Raw genomic sequence first — 14,790 nt, forward strand, 5'->3', positions numbered from 1 at the left:
CAAGAGTGAAAGACAAGTTGAAAATATACAGAGTACTTAGTTTTATTCACCCGTTCCCTAATGCTCTGCGTTAATTTTTTACACAAGCTAAGTAAGGGTGTCCATTCTTTTGTATGTGCTTCATAAATATGCTTATTATGTTATTAAATATAGTTCTAGGCTGCACCCTTCACAAGATCAAATAAGGTTTTATCTCCCAAAATCACAGGAGAATGATGGGTCTCCTAGACAAGTTTAAAATCATATTATCATTTATTAATGTGGGACACTCACATGTGAACATGTGGTATTAGGACAAAGTGTGTTTTCACTTTGAACTTTCAAACCTCCAAACATGTTTGTCTAATAAAATGAACTTGGTTTTTACAATTTCCATACAATTTTAGCTTGATCAAACATCATGCACCAAAGTTCTTATTTCGAGTACATATAATTGAGCTTAATCAACTTCTAAATGCACATATAATCAATTTGTACACTTATTCTTCTCTTCGTGCAAACCACAAAATCAAATGAGACAAAGTATGGGAAAAGACACAAACAACATACCAACCTGCATGAAGACATTCAATAAAGCATCATAGAAAGCTCTAGAAAGTGATTTGGTCAATCAATATTTTAACAAATTATATATAAATAAGCTACTATATTACTTTAGTTATAAGTAGATTATAATTTTCATAATACAAAATATATTCTCTTAGATACTTTAATTTAATTTCTTCACTAATGTCACAAGCTATGTTTTTTAGGTGATCTGTTTATTCCAAAATAAGCTAAATTACGTGTCTAATATAATAATTAGCCAGCAATTTGCTTACCAAATTCAAATTCAATAAGCAAGCTAAGCTATGTTAACAAAATCTATTGGTCTACATAAAATCAATGGTCCTACTCTTTTGACACCTTTATTTGCGGCATTATGGTAAACAATTCAACCAACTAAAGGAATTTATGAATATAAACCATGAAAACATGGTTTTATTGGTCCAACTACTTAGATGTAACATTTATTTTTTAGGGTAAATATAGAAAGTTTATATTGGTAGCAATACAAATTAAATCATGTAATTCCTGCACAACAAAAAAGAGGCTATCTAATTGAATTAAATCATGATTTTCTTGTGCTCAATTCTAGTGTTTGACATGATTATAATGGAAATTGACTTGTCAATTGTCACTCAAGAGTGCCTAGGCTCATGATGATCTTACTATGTCGAGTCTTTTTTTCACTTAGTAGTGGATAGTACTGCGTGATGATAAAAAGATAATTTGTCGAATTTTGTGTGGTAGATATCTTATTCAATTATATATTTTAAGCTATACGAGTAAATATTGAACCATTTGAAAATGATAATCTTATTTAATTTCTCACATACTTGTAATAAGAAAGTGATGTATGTTTAGATAATAGAATACAGTGTTGAAGAACCGTGTGTTCCGTATCTTAAACAAGGATGTGAAAAATGTGGTGAATAACTTTAGATGAGGGTGTACATTCAAAGTATATGTATAGGCCGGTTTAATTAGAATTGGTGTGGCTAAGCTAAAGCCAAAGATTAGTACTTTTCATAGTGGTACATCAAAGTCACTTGTTTTTATTTGGGGGCTTGGTTAATCTTATCTTCATATAAATTAATGACACCTTTTTTTCATGATAGTTTTATTCAACTAGAGTGAGTAGAGTTACATAATGTGACAATGATCAATGATGGTATCAAAGTAAAAAACAATATGAATATGAATATGAATATTAATGTTTATTTTCTTTATGCCGATGATTAAAACCTATGTCGGCTAGGAATGGGTAAAAGAAAAAGTTTATATATGAGGATGAGCTTTGTACCTTTGTGAGTTGATTATTGATTCAATTCATACCACTTTATTTTATTTGCTTGTTTAAACTATATATATACTTTATCCAACTATGGATTATGGGTGTACAATATATTCATTAATAGATCAGAGAAATATTAAATTCATGTAAAATAGAAAATTACTGGATAGATTATCATGCCATTCTATAGTCAATTATGATTTGTGAGGATTGAAAATTCTAATTTTTAATGCTAACTAGCAAGTCGATATTATTCGATCATATATGAAATTAAATAAAAAAAATTTAATAGTAATTTATTAATTTCCGTGTAAATTAAACAAGCACTAATAAGTTTATCAATTTAGATCGAATTTAGGGCCTTCCTATCTAGATATGGTGTGGAAATGGTATATAACTACGTATAGAGCGCAGGGCATAATATTAGTTTTGGAGGCTAAAGGCACGTATTTAGAGCTACAAGCAAGTTGCACCGAAGTCCTTTAAGGCAGACTAATTTCCGATATTAACCGAGAAAAGCCTTAAGAAAGAACTTAGGGAGCTTTGTACACCCATCATCGAACATCTTACTACAAATTGGTGGTTTTTCTCCCGGTTCTCATATTTTCACATGAATTATCTGTATATATTTGTCTCTTAAATTACGTGCATGGTTTTCAATGATGTATCAAGTTTGGTGGGAAGTTGAGAGTTTTCATTTCTCTCAATATCCCTTTTCATACTAGAGATTGCATTTTAGATACCGTTTAGGTTAGTTGGTTAAACTATTGCTTATTATTGAGGGGTGATACCTAATATTGGGATCAAATCTGCCTTACATCATTATCGATCCTTTATGACTCTCTGTCTCACTCTTTAAGAATCAATATCTTTAATATTTTTAAATACATATACTTCGTAAAGAGTTCTTTTTCGCTAAATTATACTTTTAAAAAAAATCGAAATCTCTAAAAGACAAAGAAGCATACAAGTCAAACTAAATCATATGCTACTCCTTAAATAACTCACCCGTACTTGGACTTCACTATTTAGTATTTACACCTAATGCATGGGAATCGTAGGCCCCAAAATCTCCATGGTAGTTATACAACAAACATATATATATACTCTAAATTCTATACTCTTAAATCTTATGCCAAAATTCTTCTCTCTTATTCTATTTCTTCATTACCCTTTTAATTAAACCCTCTTTTAAAACCAAAATAAAACCTTCATCACTACAACAACTTCTACCTGCCCTCATAATTTGCCATTTTTGAAGATTTTTTTTCCCCTCTTTTCCTTAACAGAAAATACATGGCAAAAGCAGCAAAGAGAAATCAAAAGAGCAATTCTAAAGATAATACTAAAACAACAACTACTAATACTACTACGAATGATTTTGTTAAAATTTCGAGCACGAAAACTAAGCGAACAAGGAAAAGTTTGCCTAGAGAATCCCCTTTTCAACGTAGCTCTAATTATCGCGGTGTTACAAGGTAATCTTTATTATGATTGTATTATATATATGTACTATACTTCTATGCTATGTTAATTATACTCCCTCTGTCTCAAATTACTTGTGCGCCCCCCAAAGGGAAGTGGCCTGGCGCGCTTTTTTGTTGAAGCGAGCCAGACTTTTGATGGTGCATGCACGTAGCTAATTGATCATGGTATTATTTTGTTAGGCATAGGTGGACAGGAAGATATGAAGCACATTTATGGGATAAAGATTGCTGGAATGATACACAGAAGAAGAAAGGAAGACAAGGTTTATTTTCATTTTTATTTACTTTATTTTATTTTGAAGTTTTATTAATTAATATTAGCTGTTTTTGATCTGTTTTTTTTTGTGATACTTATCAATTTGTTTTGCCTTCTTTTCTGTAATTGTTGGAATGCTTCAAATTCGGGTTGGAACACTTTTGAATCCGCAGTATATCTTGGTATGTCTTTATATTTTATTGTAAATTTATTTTTAATTTCTTTTTGATAGAATGTCTAAGGTCAATTTTGGAAAGTGACATTTTTTCCATTATGAACAATTATCTAGAAATAAATATGCTAATTGTAGCAAAAAATTATAACGCGTATAAATTATGCGAAATATGAAGGAAAAAAAAGTGTCTTAATTATCTTTGTGAGGTGTACAAGGAACATATGGGCATGTAAAGTATTGATAGATATGAATCTAATCCTTAAAGTTTAACCATTCATATTCAAATGTCATTCATCTTTAATTGTATGGTATTTGAATTGTAAATTTATTTACCCATTATTTAAGGATACTCATACGGTTGGTTTTAGTATGAAACTGTAAGCGATTAAAATTATTCTTCTTTATTAGGTTGCCTAAACCTATTTTATTTATTTTTACTACCTCCGGTTCGTATTATATGCAAGTTTGGTGTAATATTTGTGAGACATAAAAAATTCTAAAGTTACACATAATACGAACTGAAGGTGAAAAAAGGGGTTGCTTTTGGGTTTAAAAAATGTGGACCACTTCTTATATAGTTTCCAAATTTCACAATTTGTGGGGATATGAGTGGGCTCCCAATAATACAAAAACATAATGTTCTACTTCAACTACTAATCTTGTTGTCAATCCTTGTACTAGACCAATGTAGCTTAAACAAGCTACGACATGATCACACTAGTTTAACTTTTAATGTGTAAGTTGATAACTTGATCATAATGAAGCAAAAAGATGGATGGCCCTATTTTCTATTATAATATTGATAAAAATTAATCCAAAGAAAACTTGATCGAAGTTAACCCACATCTCAAAAAAGATTAATTGTGAATTTGGACTGTTGCAATTCATATGCTTAGAAAGTGAGCTTGGTCAACATTAACAATGAAATTGTTTAAAAATTTTAACATCACAAAAGTGGTCCAACAAAATTAGTTTGACATTAAATATCTATTTTTTACATGTACGTAATAATCATAATATTATTATTTGATACTCAATACATGAGATTACGTTTCATCTGATCTACATCCATGTACTATGCTTTAATCTCTTCAATCATCAAGAAAATAGTCTTTAGAGTTATATCATCAATATTAGGTTTAATTTAACTTTGGGGAGAAAATTAAAGTCAATTAGAATTGTTAGTGTTGAATAATACTCTTCATTATGATTAGACTCTTTAAGTTTCACTTATTTTAATCATTTGCTCTAATAGGTACTAATTTACTAAAACTTATCTTGGCATTTAAAAATTTACAAATTAAATCTAAAGCAAAGTAAACACAACTATACATACATTGACATATATCAAACTAGCTAGAAGTAAACTATGAAAGTACCCATAAAACAAAAAAATCACTAAATGTGATAACAATGTGACAAATTAAATGAGAAGTGATAACATCCAAGTGTTTTGATTAGAAATTAATGTGTGTACACACGTAACTACTAGTAAATGTCACTCTTAATCAAATGGGTTCATTGCACTCCTTACTCTACATGTAGCTCCACCCATTATTCTCAGAAAAAAAAAAAAAAAAAAAATGTATTGAACCCTTACTCGACTCAAAAAATAAAAAAAAATAATAATAATAATAAAAAGCTTAATGGGATATTTTTAGAATTGATACATAGAAGATGTGCGTAAGGAAAGGATTATATCCTTACATTCCGGTTATATGACTTATGATGTTCTCTTTCCCTAACCATTCCTATCCACTTTTTGGGAGAAACCTTACATGTTAGTCTACACTCTACACTACTCAACATATCACTTACAAAGTCCGTGGTGTCCTATTTGTGTTCGTAAACCTATAATTAACCGACTTAAAATTAATATTTGGTTCGTGGAGGCGGATGCACGATCCACATGGTGCATCCACTCCAAAATACAAAAAGGCGGAATGAACATTCAGATATATACTAATGAACATGGTCATATAAAAGAACATAGTAGTTATTTATAATGTACATGGACATATACATAAAAGAACATAGTGTTCATTTATAATGTACATCAGTTTTTATGCAACACTTTTGTATATATGTATTTTTTTTAAAAAGAAATTTTGTATAATGAAATAGATAAATAGTACTATAATTTTTTTTTTTTACTATACATTAATTACAAATCATTTCAAATTTTTTTTACCAAAAGTTCACTTTCTCTCCAAACAAAACTTCAAACCCATTTAAATTCCTCAAACCTCAAACAAAATTTCAAGAAATTCAAAATTTTGAGCCCAAAATTGTTCAAGATGACAAATAAAAACGAAAGGTAAGACCAAATTCGACATTTATACTTGTTTATTTGACATTCATACTTGTTTATTTTGAGTTTGAGTGTTTGTTTTTTATAAATTTGATTGAAAATTGTAATATTTGATTTGATTGAAAATTAATTGCGATTTTGATATAATTTTGTTGTTTCAATGAGAAATAAAATGAAATTCTTGAAGAAGATCAACGGATTAATATATTTTGGAAGAAGAAAGCAAGCAAATAGACAAATTTAGAAAAAGTTGTAGATCCAAATAATACAATGTACATTAAAATACAGTAAAATGTTCTTTTTTCATATACTTATATGATGCAAATAATACAATGTTCATAAAACATGTAACCAATATTATAACATATATGTTCATTAGAATATAATACAATGTACATTATAATACAGTAAAATGTACATTTTCATATACATACATGATCATTTATACCAAATGTACATTTACTATATGAATAATGTTCTTTAATATTATCATGTTCTTTACTAATATTACAAATGTTCTTTAGATTTACAAAAAAACATATAAAACTGGATGTTCTTTAATTTATAAAAATAGCTATATGTTCTTTACAAAACAACTATATGTTCTTTACTGAATAGCTAAATGTTCATTCCGCCTTTTTTTAAAGAACACCGAATGCACCAAGCATGGTGCATCCGCCTCCAAAAAAAAAATTACATCTTAAAATAAATATTAAATTCTCATCTTTTTGGAAAATAAAAAAGTGTCTTTTTTAGATTACTATTAATACATCCTTCGTCTTAAATTATTATGATCAATAATCAGAGCGCCTATATATATTATCTACTCGATTTTAATTATATATTATATTCTTATTAACACTACTGGTCAATTTGGTTGATTAGGTGCTTATGATGATGAATCAACAGCTGCGCGAGCTTACGACTTGGCAGCACTAAAATATTGGGGCAAAGATACCATTTTAAATTTTTCAGTAAGACATAAATTCTACTCTTTTATTTTAAAAAATACCTATAATCATAGATTTGATTATTCACTTACTTTTTATATTTAAATGTAGCTATCAACTTATGAGAATGAAATGAAGGAGATGGATGGTTTGTCAAGAGAAGAATATTTAGGATCACTAAGAAGGTATGAAATAATGTTATTTTTTTTATGTTTATTTGTTTTGAATTTTTATTTGTACTACTCCGTAATATGGTATGGACTATGGAGGAACGTTTTATAAACGGTTATAATATAATTGGAAATGTTTGTTTACATTTCAGGAAAAGTAACGGTTTTTCAAGAGGGGTGTCAAAATATAGAGGAGTTGCAAGGTAATTAACACAAGCTCGCTTTCTATTACGTACCTTGAGTAGTTGAGTCCTTAACTAATGACATGTTTGGCAATTAGCTTTTAGAGTCTATTCTGATCATAGCTCGACTTGATCAGAATGTCCGGCCTATTTCTAAGGGTGTGTCTAGCTAGGCCAAAATAATTCTACATTTCTACCGAGTTTTCAACTTAATTTGAACCTTATTCTCTAATAGGTTAAACACCTAACTAGTCAAAACGGACTAATAATCTATAGCTTCGCCTAACCTAATTTATGATCAACTCTACCGACGAAAAGAGGCTAATTACATTGGATATTAACTTTTTGGGGGTGTTTGTTCAGACATCACCACAATGGAAGATGGGAAGCTCGGATTGGCAGGGTGCTAGGCAATAAATATCTTTATCTCGGGACATATGGTACCTTCCTCTTGTACATTATGTTCATCTTTTTGCTATTTCACAATTAATTTTATATACTTTTTTTCTTTTTTTCTCCATACTATTTTTATAGCCTAAAAAAGAAGTTAGGCCATGTTTTCTCATTTATAGCTCAATCACTTTCTGTCAAATAGTTTCCACGTACATTTAATGAATATAAGTGAAACCCCGTTGTATTAAATTTTTTTTTTCCCTCCATAATTAATACGTATGGGCTATTCTATCTAATCGACTAATTTGTAGTTTATAATCAATAATCATTAATCAAGTATCTAAGTATCTTAGTTGGTTAAAGAAATTATATATTGTATACTCTAATTATAATGTATAAGACCGTCCAATAACCGGATCATGGAAGATCTATTCCATCCTACTTAGATTCAATAATAATGAATAATATAGCAAATCTTGCCAATAATGTCATTGTCACTTAGTTAGAGAAGTTCAACAACTTCAACGGTTACATAATATATGATGATACTTTATCAAATTTATTTATTTATAATAACATCAAATCTTTCCAACTCTCAACTAAATTACACACCTATTTATTTAATTTAATTTAATTTGTTGTACTTATAACTATTCATTTTTGTTGTCATAAAACAGCTACACAAGAAGAGGCAGCAACAGCCTATGATATTGCAGCAATTCAATATAGGGGACTCAATGCTGTCACAAACTTTGACCTTAGCCGTTACATTAATTTGGACAAACCAATAAGCCCTAATAATAATAATGAAGTTAAACCAAGCAATTCCAAGCTAGTGGAGGATAGTAGTGGTTCTACTTGTAGTAGCAATCAAAGCTTGTTATTAGAATGCACATCATCAATTGAGCAAATTACCCATGATCAAGTAGATGATGCTATTAGCATCGACGAACTATTATGGAGCAGTCACCAACAACCAACAATTGATTGTTCGTCTATGTTGCTAGGTTTCAATAACGAATATGATGACTTGTTGCTATATAGTGTGACAAATGATAATCTATATTCGTGTGTGGATGGTCATCAAGGTGGTGGTTCTATCGATGATGTAGGAAACAATGAAAAAGATTTCTTCAGTGATCTTAGCTCGCTTTTATGTGATTTTGATATTATGGAGGCCGAACAAATTGAGATGTGAATGCATTTCTAGCACACAATGTTACGATTGAAGGTGATTGATACATGGATGGGGTTTTAAGATTTCAACATTTATACTATACACTATTCAATTTCTAAATAGCATAGGTAGTCACATTATTTATTATGTTTGGTACATATTGAACAATACTATATGTGTGTTTTTTTTTTTTTTTTGAAAAAGGTTGGTTATTATTGATTGCATTTTTCCCCATATAAGGCAAATTGAAAGGGGACAATTTTTTTAATGAGGAAATGAGCTGAGTAATTCTTTTTATTATTATTATTAAATTGATTGTCAATTATCTCTTATACACAAACTCTTAATAACATCCGGTTTACACTAAATTAGTGTAAATCGGGCTGGCTGGGCAACTTCATCATCGAGAAAAACACCCACCACCGTCGCCACTCCCTTAGCTTCTCCCAAGAATTTGGCGTCCTCCTCCGATTTCGACCTCGCTGACCACCCCAATCCCCCGATTCTAGCGCCGCTGACCTCCCCCCATCCCCCGATTTGTCGAGTTTGAAGTCCGGGATTACAACAACTCCGAATACCTCGACCCCAATTGCATATATACCTTATTGTGGGTATCTATCATTTCACCTCATCTACTTTGATGGTGGCAAACATGACGGCGGCGAATACTCTGTTTTGGGTTAACTTTTGCATTTTGTGTTTATTTTTATTATTTTGATACTCTGTTTTTGTGAAGAAAAAAAAAGGTTTACTTTTGTGAAAAAAGGGTCATTTTTGTGAAAAAAATGGTCACTTTTGTAAAAAAAAAAAAGGGGGTTACTTTTGTGAAAATATGAATCACTTTTGTAATGAAAAGGGTCACTTTTATAAAGAAAAAGGGTCATTTTTCGTAAAAATGTTTGATATACAATAAAATTATTGTAAACCGGGGGCATACAAAAGCAATGCTCTCTTATATTATCAGCCCGTCTTATTTATTTCTTTTTAATTAGCAGATGAGTTGTTTATTGTTCATTGTTTAAGGCAATAGGTTCATTAGGTGTTTCTTGTGTTGTAATATTCTAGAGACCTTTAGTGCTCTCTTGTTAAAACTTGGTAGGAATAATGTGGAGAACTTTAAAAGCGTTATACATGCATAGGATGGCCTTGTAAAGTGCAACTCTCTAAGCCAAAGAAGTTTCTAGAATTAGGCCAAGAGGCATATAAGAATGCATGCAATGGAGGCTCATTTGGAAATAATTCTATAGTTCCACTAAAACCATAAAAGTTGTTTGATAACAATTCTACTCTCTTTGTTGCCTTCGTTATTTGTTACCTTGTTACATAGTCATTTTCGAAGCTATATATCTTACCATTTAATTAGTTATCTTCCGATGGAGGCAGAGTGAGGATGAAGTGAAAAAAATTTAGCATGACATAAAGTCGGATTTTTTTATATATCTTACCATTTAATTAGTCCAACAAATTACTATAATCATGCAGATAAAAAGAAAAATACATGTTCAATTAGTCTAACTAAAGAAGTTCAATTATTCTAGCTAAAGAACTAATACGTATCTTAAATCATTTATTTGACAAGTAAATTAAATATTAACAAAAAAAACAATAAAGATGCAAATTTGTGTTTCGATTTTCCACCTAATTAATTTCCACGGAGACACCTGAGAAGTGATGTGACTGCCGTAATTAGTGTGCCATGTATTATTAGAGATTGCACGGGATCGGGGACAAATAGGAAATCATGAGAACACTATTAGTTGGAACGGAACAACCAGCAAAATTTGGGGACATTTCAGGGGAAATGTTTATTCGTTTTTTTTGAGAAAATTTAAAAATTAAAGTAATAAAAATGTAATAGAATATCGATGGGTTTCTCACTTTTCCTTTCCCACAACGAACCCTAAGGTTTCTCTCTCATTCGTGTTCGACTTTGTATCTTCTTTTATTTGACTTTTTTTTTTAGTTTTAAGTTTCTTCTTTTCAAATCTTTCATAATTTATTTTAATATTTTTTTAATATAAAATATAATTATATTTATATATTTTACATTTAATTTATTGTAAGTAAAAAATAAGATTTTCGAAAGTGTTAATGGGTAAACATCTATATAGTGTTCAGTGAGCGAAAGTGGCACTCTCTCTGTATGAAATATGTTACTAAATTAATTAATTAATATTTTAAAAAGTTATTCTCTTTCGTACGCCATATATATATATATATATATATATATATATATATATATATATGAGAAGGATTTTATGTGCAAAATTTTTATATTAAATGCGCATATTTTTTTAATTGAATGTGCATATATTTTTCGACTTAAATTTGATGTGCATAAATTTTAAACAAAATGTGCATGATTTTACTTCTACATATGCATATTGTTTGCTTCTCTTATTCATTCACCTGATTTGGGTAGAGAGGGCACGACAATGCTAATTCCAGGTTATCTTTTGGATTTAATTTAATTGCTTAGTTTTATTATTCATTCACCTAGAAACACCATGCTTCCCATTTTCCCTCATCCTCTATTTCCATTAAATAATTGTGGAACAACATTCAACGGTGTTGCGGGGAGCTAAAAATGAAAATCTATGATCTAAAATAGTGCAGATGATCAGATTGCTTCTACTGGATGAAAGAATTGAAGGCAAGGAGATAAATACTCATGAAATTGGAGGGAGGAAGAGAGAGAAAAGACGAATTGTAAAAATTTCGGTACGATCGTCGGTCTTATCAGATGGATGAGTAGCGTTAATAAGTGGGAAGTAAGCTTGATATTTGATCAGTAAAGAGATGGTGAGAGAGATGGAGAAGAGTAAAGTAGAGTGTTTTTTTTTTGTTTCTAATATCAACCGTTAGATTACTCATATGAATGGTTGAGATTCCTTCTCATTTAAGTATCTTCTCATTTGACCCTAAATCACAAATTAGATCAGCTGATTGGATTTTTTTTTTAAGAGCCCTAATCCTTACCATCACAATTTGTGATGATTGATGATGATCATCATCGTAGTTTTTACCGGGCTTATATCCTACATGAGCCAGTATCCCAATACCCACTTGGTCTGGCACTACTATAGCCAGTAGCCCAAGTACCGTTAGAGATATATCCTATAGCCTAATATGACAATTCACAGTGAATATATCCTATATCCCATTATGATAGAGAAAAGGCATGATGAATATTTTGAGTAGACAATTGATGAGAATTTTTTGAAAGGGACTGAGCTCCAATTTAATATGGGCCCTTTGTGTTTTCTAGCCTTGTGCAGTTGGTTTTTATGCAAATGACCGGGCTTGATAGAGAAATGATTCACTAAACTATAATAGTATTAGTAGTGTACTAGTGTATAATGTTCTTGGTTTATATGGCAGGCCTCGCGGCCTCTTGAATCAGTATAATACGTTGTGACCGTTTTTTTTTTTTTTTTTTTTTTTTTTTTGCAAAACTGTCATTTTTTGGTATCTATTTATGGTTTTATTGTAGTTAGAGTGAGTGTGTGACAAAGTGATTTGCTTTGGCTTTAGAATTTCAGATATTCCGTGTCAGACATATGAAGGTAAGGTAGAGAAATACAAATGTTTGTCTTCAAATTATAAGTTTTATAAAAACTAATTTTGTCAGATAAACAGAAAATTTGTAAGATACGCAGAAATTACAAAGTAAAATGATCCAACTTTTACATATTTCACTTATTTGCTCTGTATATTAGACTTGGATCTTTATTCTTGACTATCAAAGTTGCAACTCCTGATTGTCTACATGTTGATTTCATCTTTTTGACAAACATTGCTTTCTAGAAATACTTGCAGTGAAAGTTTAATCATAAGAAGAGCAACATCAGACATGAATTAAAGTTGAATCATCTAGATACTCCTCCTGCACCTCATCTCACTTTGATTCAGTAGGCAAAATTGTGGCAGCATCAACCCATTCACCAGTTACGACATTGAAGAAAATCTTGGCCTCACGCACGAAAAACCAATCCCGATTTTGAAAACATGTAATCGGTGGTCGGAATGTGATCAAACCTGTCAAACGTGCTTCCAAGTCATCAGTCACCATGTTTTTGAAGCCTCCCATTCACATAGTAAACATCTATATATATTAGATTGTCGTTTCTGATATTTTGGCAGCCCAGGGAAAAATGATAATATTTTTGTTGAATAAATCATTTGGTTTATGTAATTTGTTAATTAATAAATAATTTTATGTAATTTGTTGGTTCACAAATCTAATATATATATATACTACCTCCGGTTCATTTTAGTTGCAACAATTTCCTTTTTGGGGTGGTTCATTTTACTTGCAACAATTTTTTTTCCTTTTTTGGTAAGTTTTTGGGTGTAAAATTACATATTTGCCCTTACTTTTTTACTAAGCTATTTTATTAACACTCCTAATTTGTTTTACTTAGTTTGATGATTTTATTAATTAATCTAACTACTCCCACCAAATTTACCTCCTTCCCCTTTAAATTCCTTCATCTCCCAACCACCTTCATTGAATCTGCATTCAATACTGGAAAATGGTTGGGAGAATGAAATTCTGGAAAAAAATTCCAGAAATCAAACCCCCCCTCTTAAACCCTAACCGTTTAAATTTCTCTCTCTCGTCCTTTCTTATTTCTCTCTCCTCTTCGCCTCCTCTTTCTCCTCCAAAACCCTACATCTTTCACCTTTCTCTCTCTTCCTCTTCTGTATTCCCACACCGATTCACCCCATTTCACTCTTCAAATGTCTTCTTCTCAACCAAAAATAATTGATCTTGAAAGTCATGAGTCCCTTTCTTCTGGATCCACTCGATCTCCAAAAAAACCAGAGCGAACCACGTACATACCTCTTCGTGGTTCTAGGGTGATGAAGCCGCTCCGTCGTGCTTCTGTAATTGCAAGGAGGAAGATTCATGGTGAGAAGCTTGCTGAATACATTTCAAGCGACGAGGATGAGAAGCCCATTAAGGTTTCTGGGTCCAAAAGGCCAGTTCCGCCACCTCACAGCCTAGATCTAAAGGTTGTGTCCACCAAAGAAGGTGGATCTGCTGCTTTGGTGGCTGTTCCAACTGCTTCACCACCACCAGACGCCAAATCTGAAATGGGGTCTTCTTTGTTCCAGGAGCTAACTGCCGGAGAAGTTCTCTAGCCACCCTCTTACCATCCCATGATGGGTGGGAGTGCTTCTGGGTCTGGCGCTGGTAGTAAGCGCTTGAGGGGCTTACCTCCAAGGGGGCAGGAGCCAGATGATGTACTGGAGGCTTACCTCCAGATCTACTACCCCCAGTAGTCCCTTCCCAATTGGGCAGCGTAATTTCTAAAACCCTAATCTTCTTCTTCAGTTCCAATTTATGCTTGATTATGCTATTCATGAGTCCCATGTTGGTTGTTATGCCTAGTCTGATATTGTTGGTTGGTTGGGTTTGATTTGATGTGTTTCCTTTTATTATTGCATATGTTGTTGGTGTATGAGTTGTTGGTTGTTTGGGTTTGAATTGTTGTTTTATAAAAGAATTCTTGACTCTCCTGATATGTTTGGATATGTTGTTGGGGTATGAGTTGTTGGTTGTTTGGATATGAATTGTTGATTTGGATATAAATTGATGAGTCCTCTGTTTTTCTTGGATTTGAGATGTTGGTTGTGTGCTTTAGTAACTGTGGTTGGATTATGAAATGGGTTGTTGGTGGAGTTGTGGAGTTGTGATTGTGTGTTGGTTGACTGGTAGGATGATTTTGTTCCTTGAGTCCCCTCTGTATGATGCATTGAGTCCCCTCCCCCAATAGATTGCATCAAATTGAATCTCATCCAAATGATGAAGGGACTCATCTGATAGCTATTTGAGTGTCATGGAT

General features: G+C 31.5%; 1 protein-coding gene across 1 annotated transcript; it reads left to right on the top strand.

The window, feature by feature from the left end:
* The first annotated feature begins 2,894 nt into the window (after nt 1-2,894).
* On the top strand, nt 2,895-9,649 carry LOC110715802 (AP2-like ethylene-responsive transcription factor At1g79700). Its single transcript, XM_021894417.1, has 8 exons — nt 2,895-3,315; nt 3,505-3,587; nt 3,754-3,762; nt 6,952-7,040; nt 7,128-7,201; nt 7,339-7,389; nt 7,732-7,808; nt 8,439-9,649. Exons 1-8 carry the CDS (start codon nt 3,134-3,136, stop codon nt 8,957-8,959), a joined length of 1,086 nt encoding a protein of 361 aa, XP_021750109.1. The 5' UTR covers nt 2,895-3,133; the 3' UTR covers nt 8,960-9,649.
* Nucleotides 9,650-14,790: the final 5,141 nt, after the last annotated feature.

The sequence above is a fragment of the Chenopodium quinoa genome, unplaced genomic scaffold (assembly GCF_001683475.1).
Source record: "Chenopodium quinoa cultivar QQ74 unplaced genomic scaffold, ASM168347v1, whole genome shotgun sequence".
NCBI lineage: Eukaryota > Viridiplantae > Streptophyta > Magnoliopsida > Caryophyllales > Amaranthaceae > Chenopodium > Chenopodium quinoa.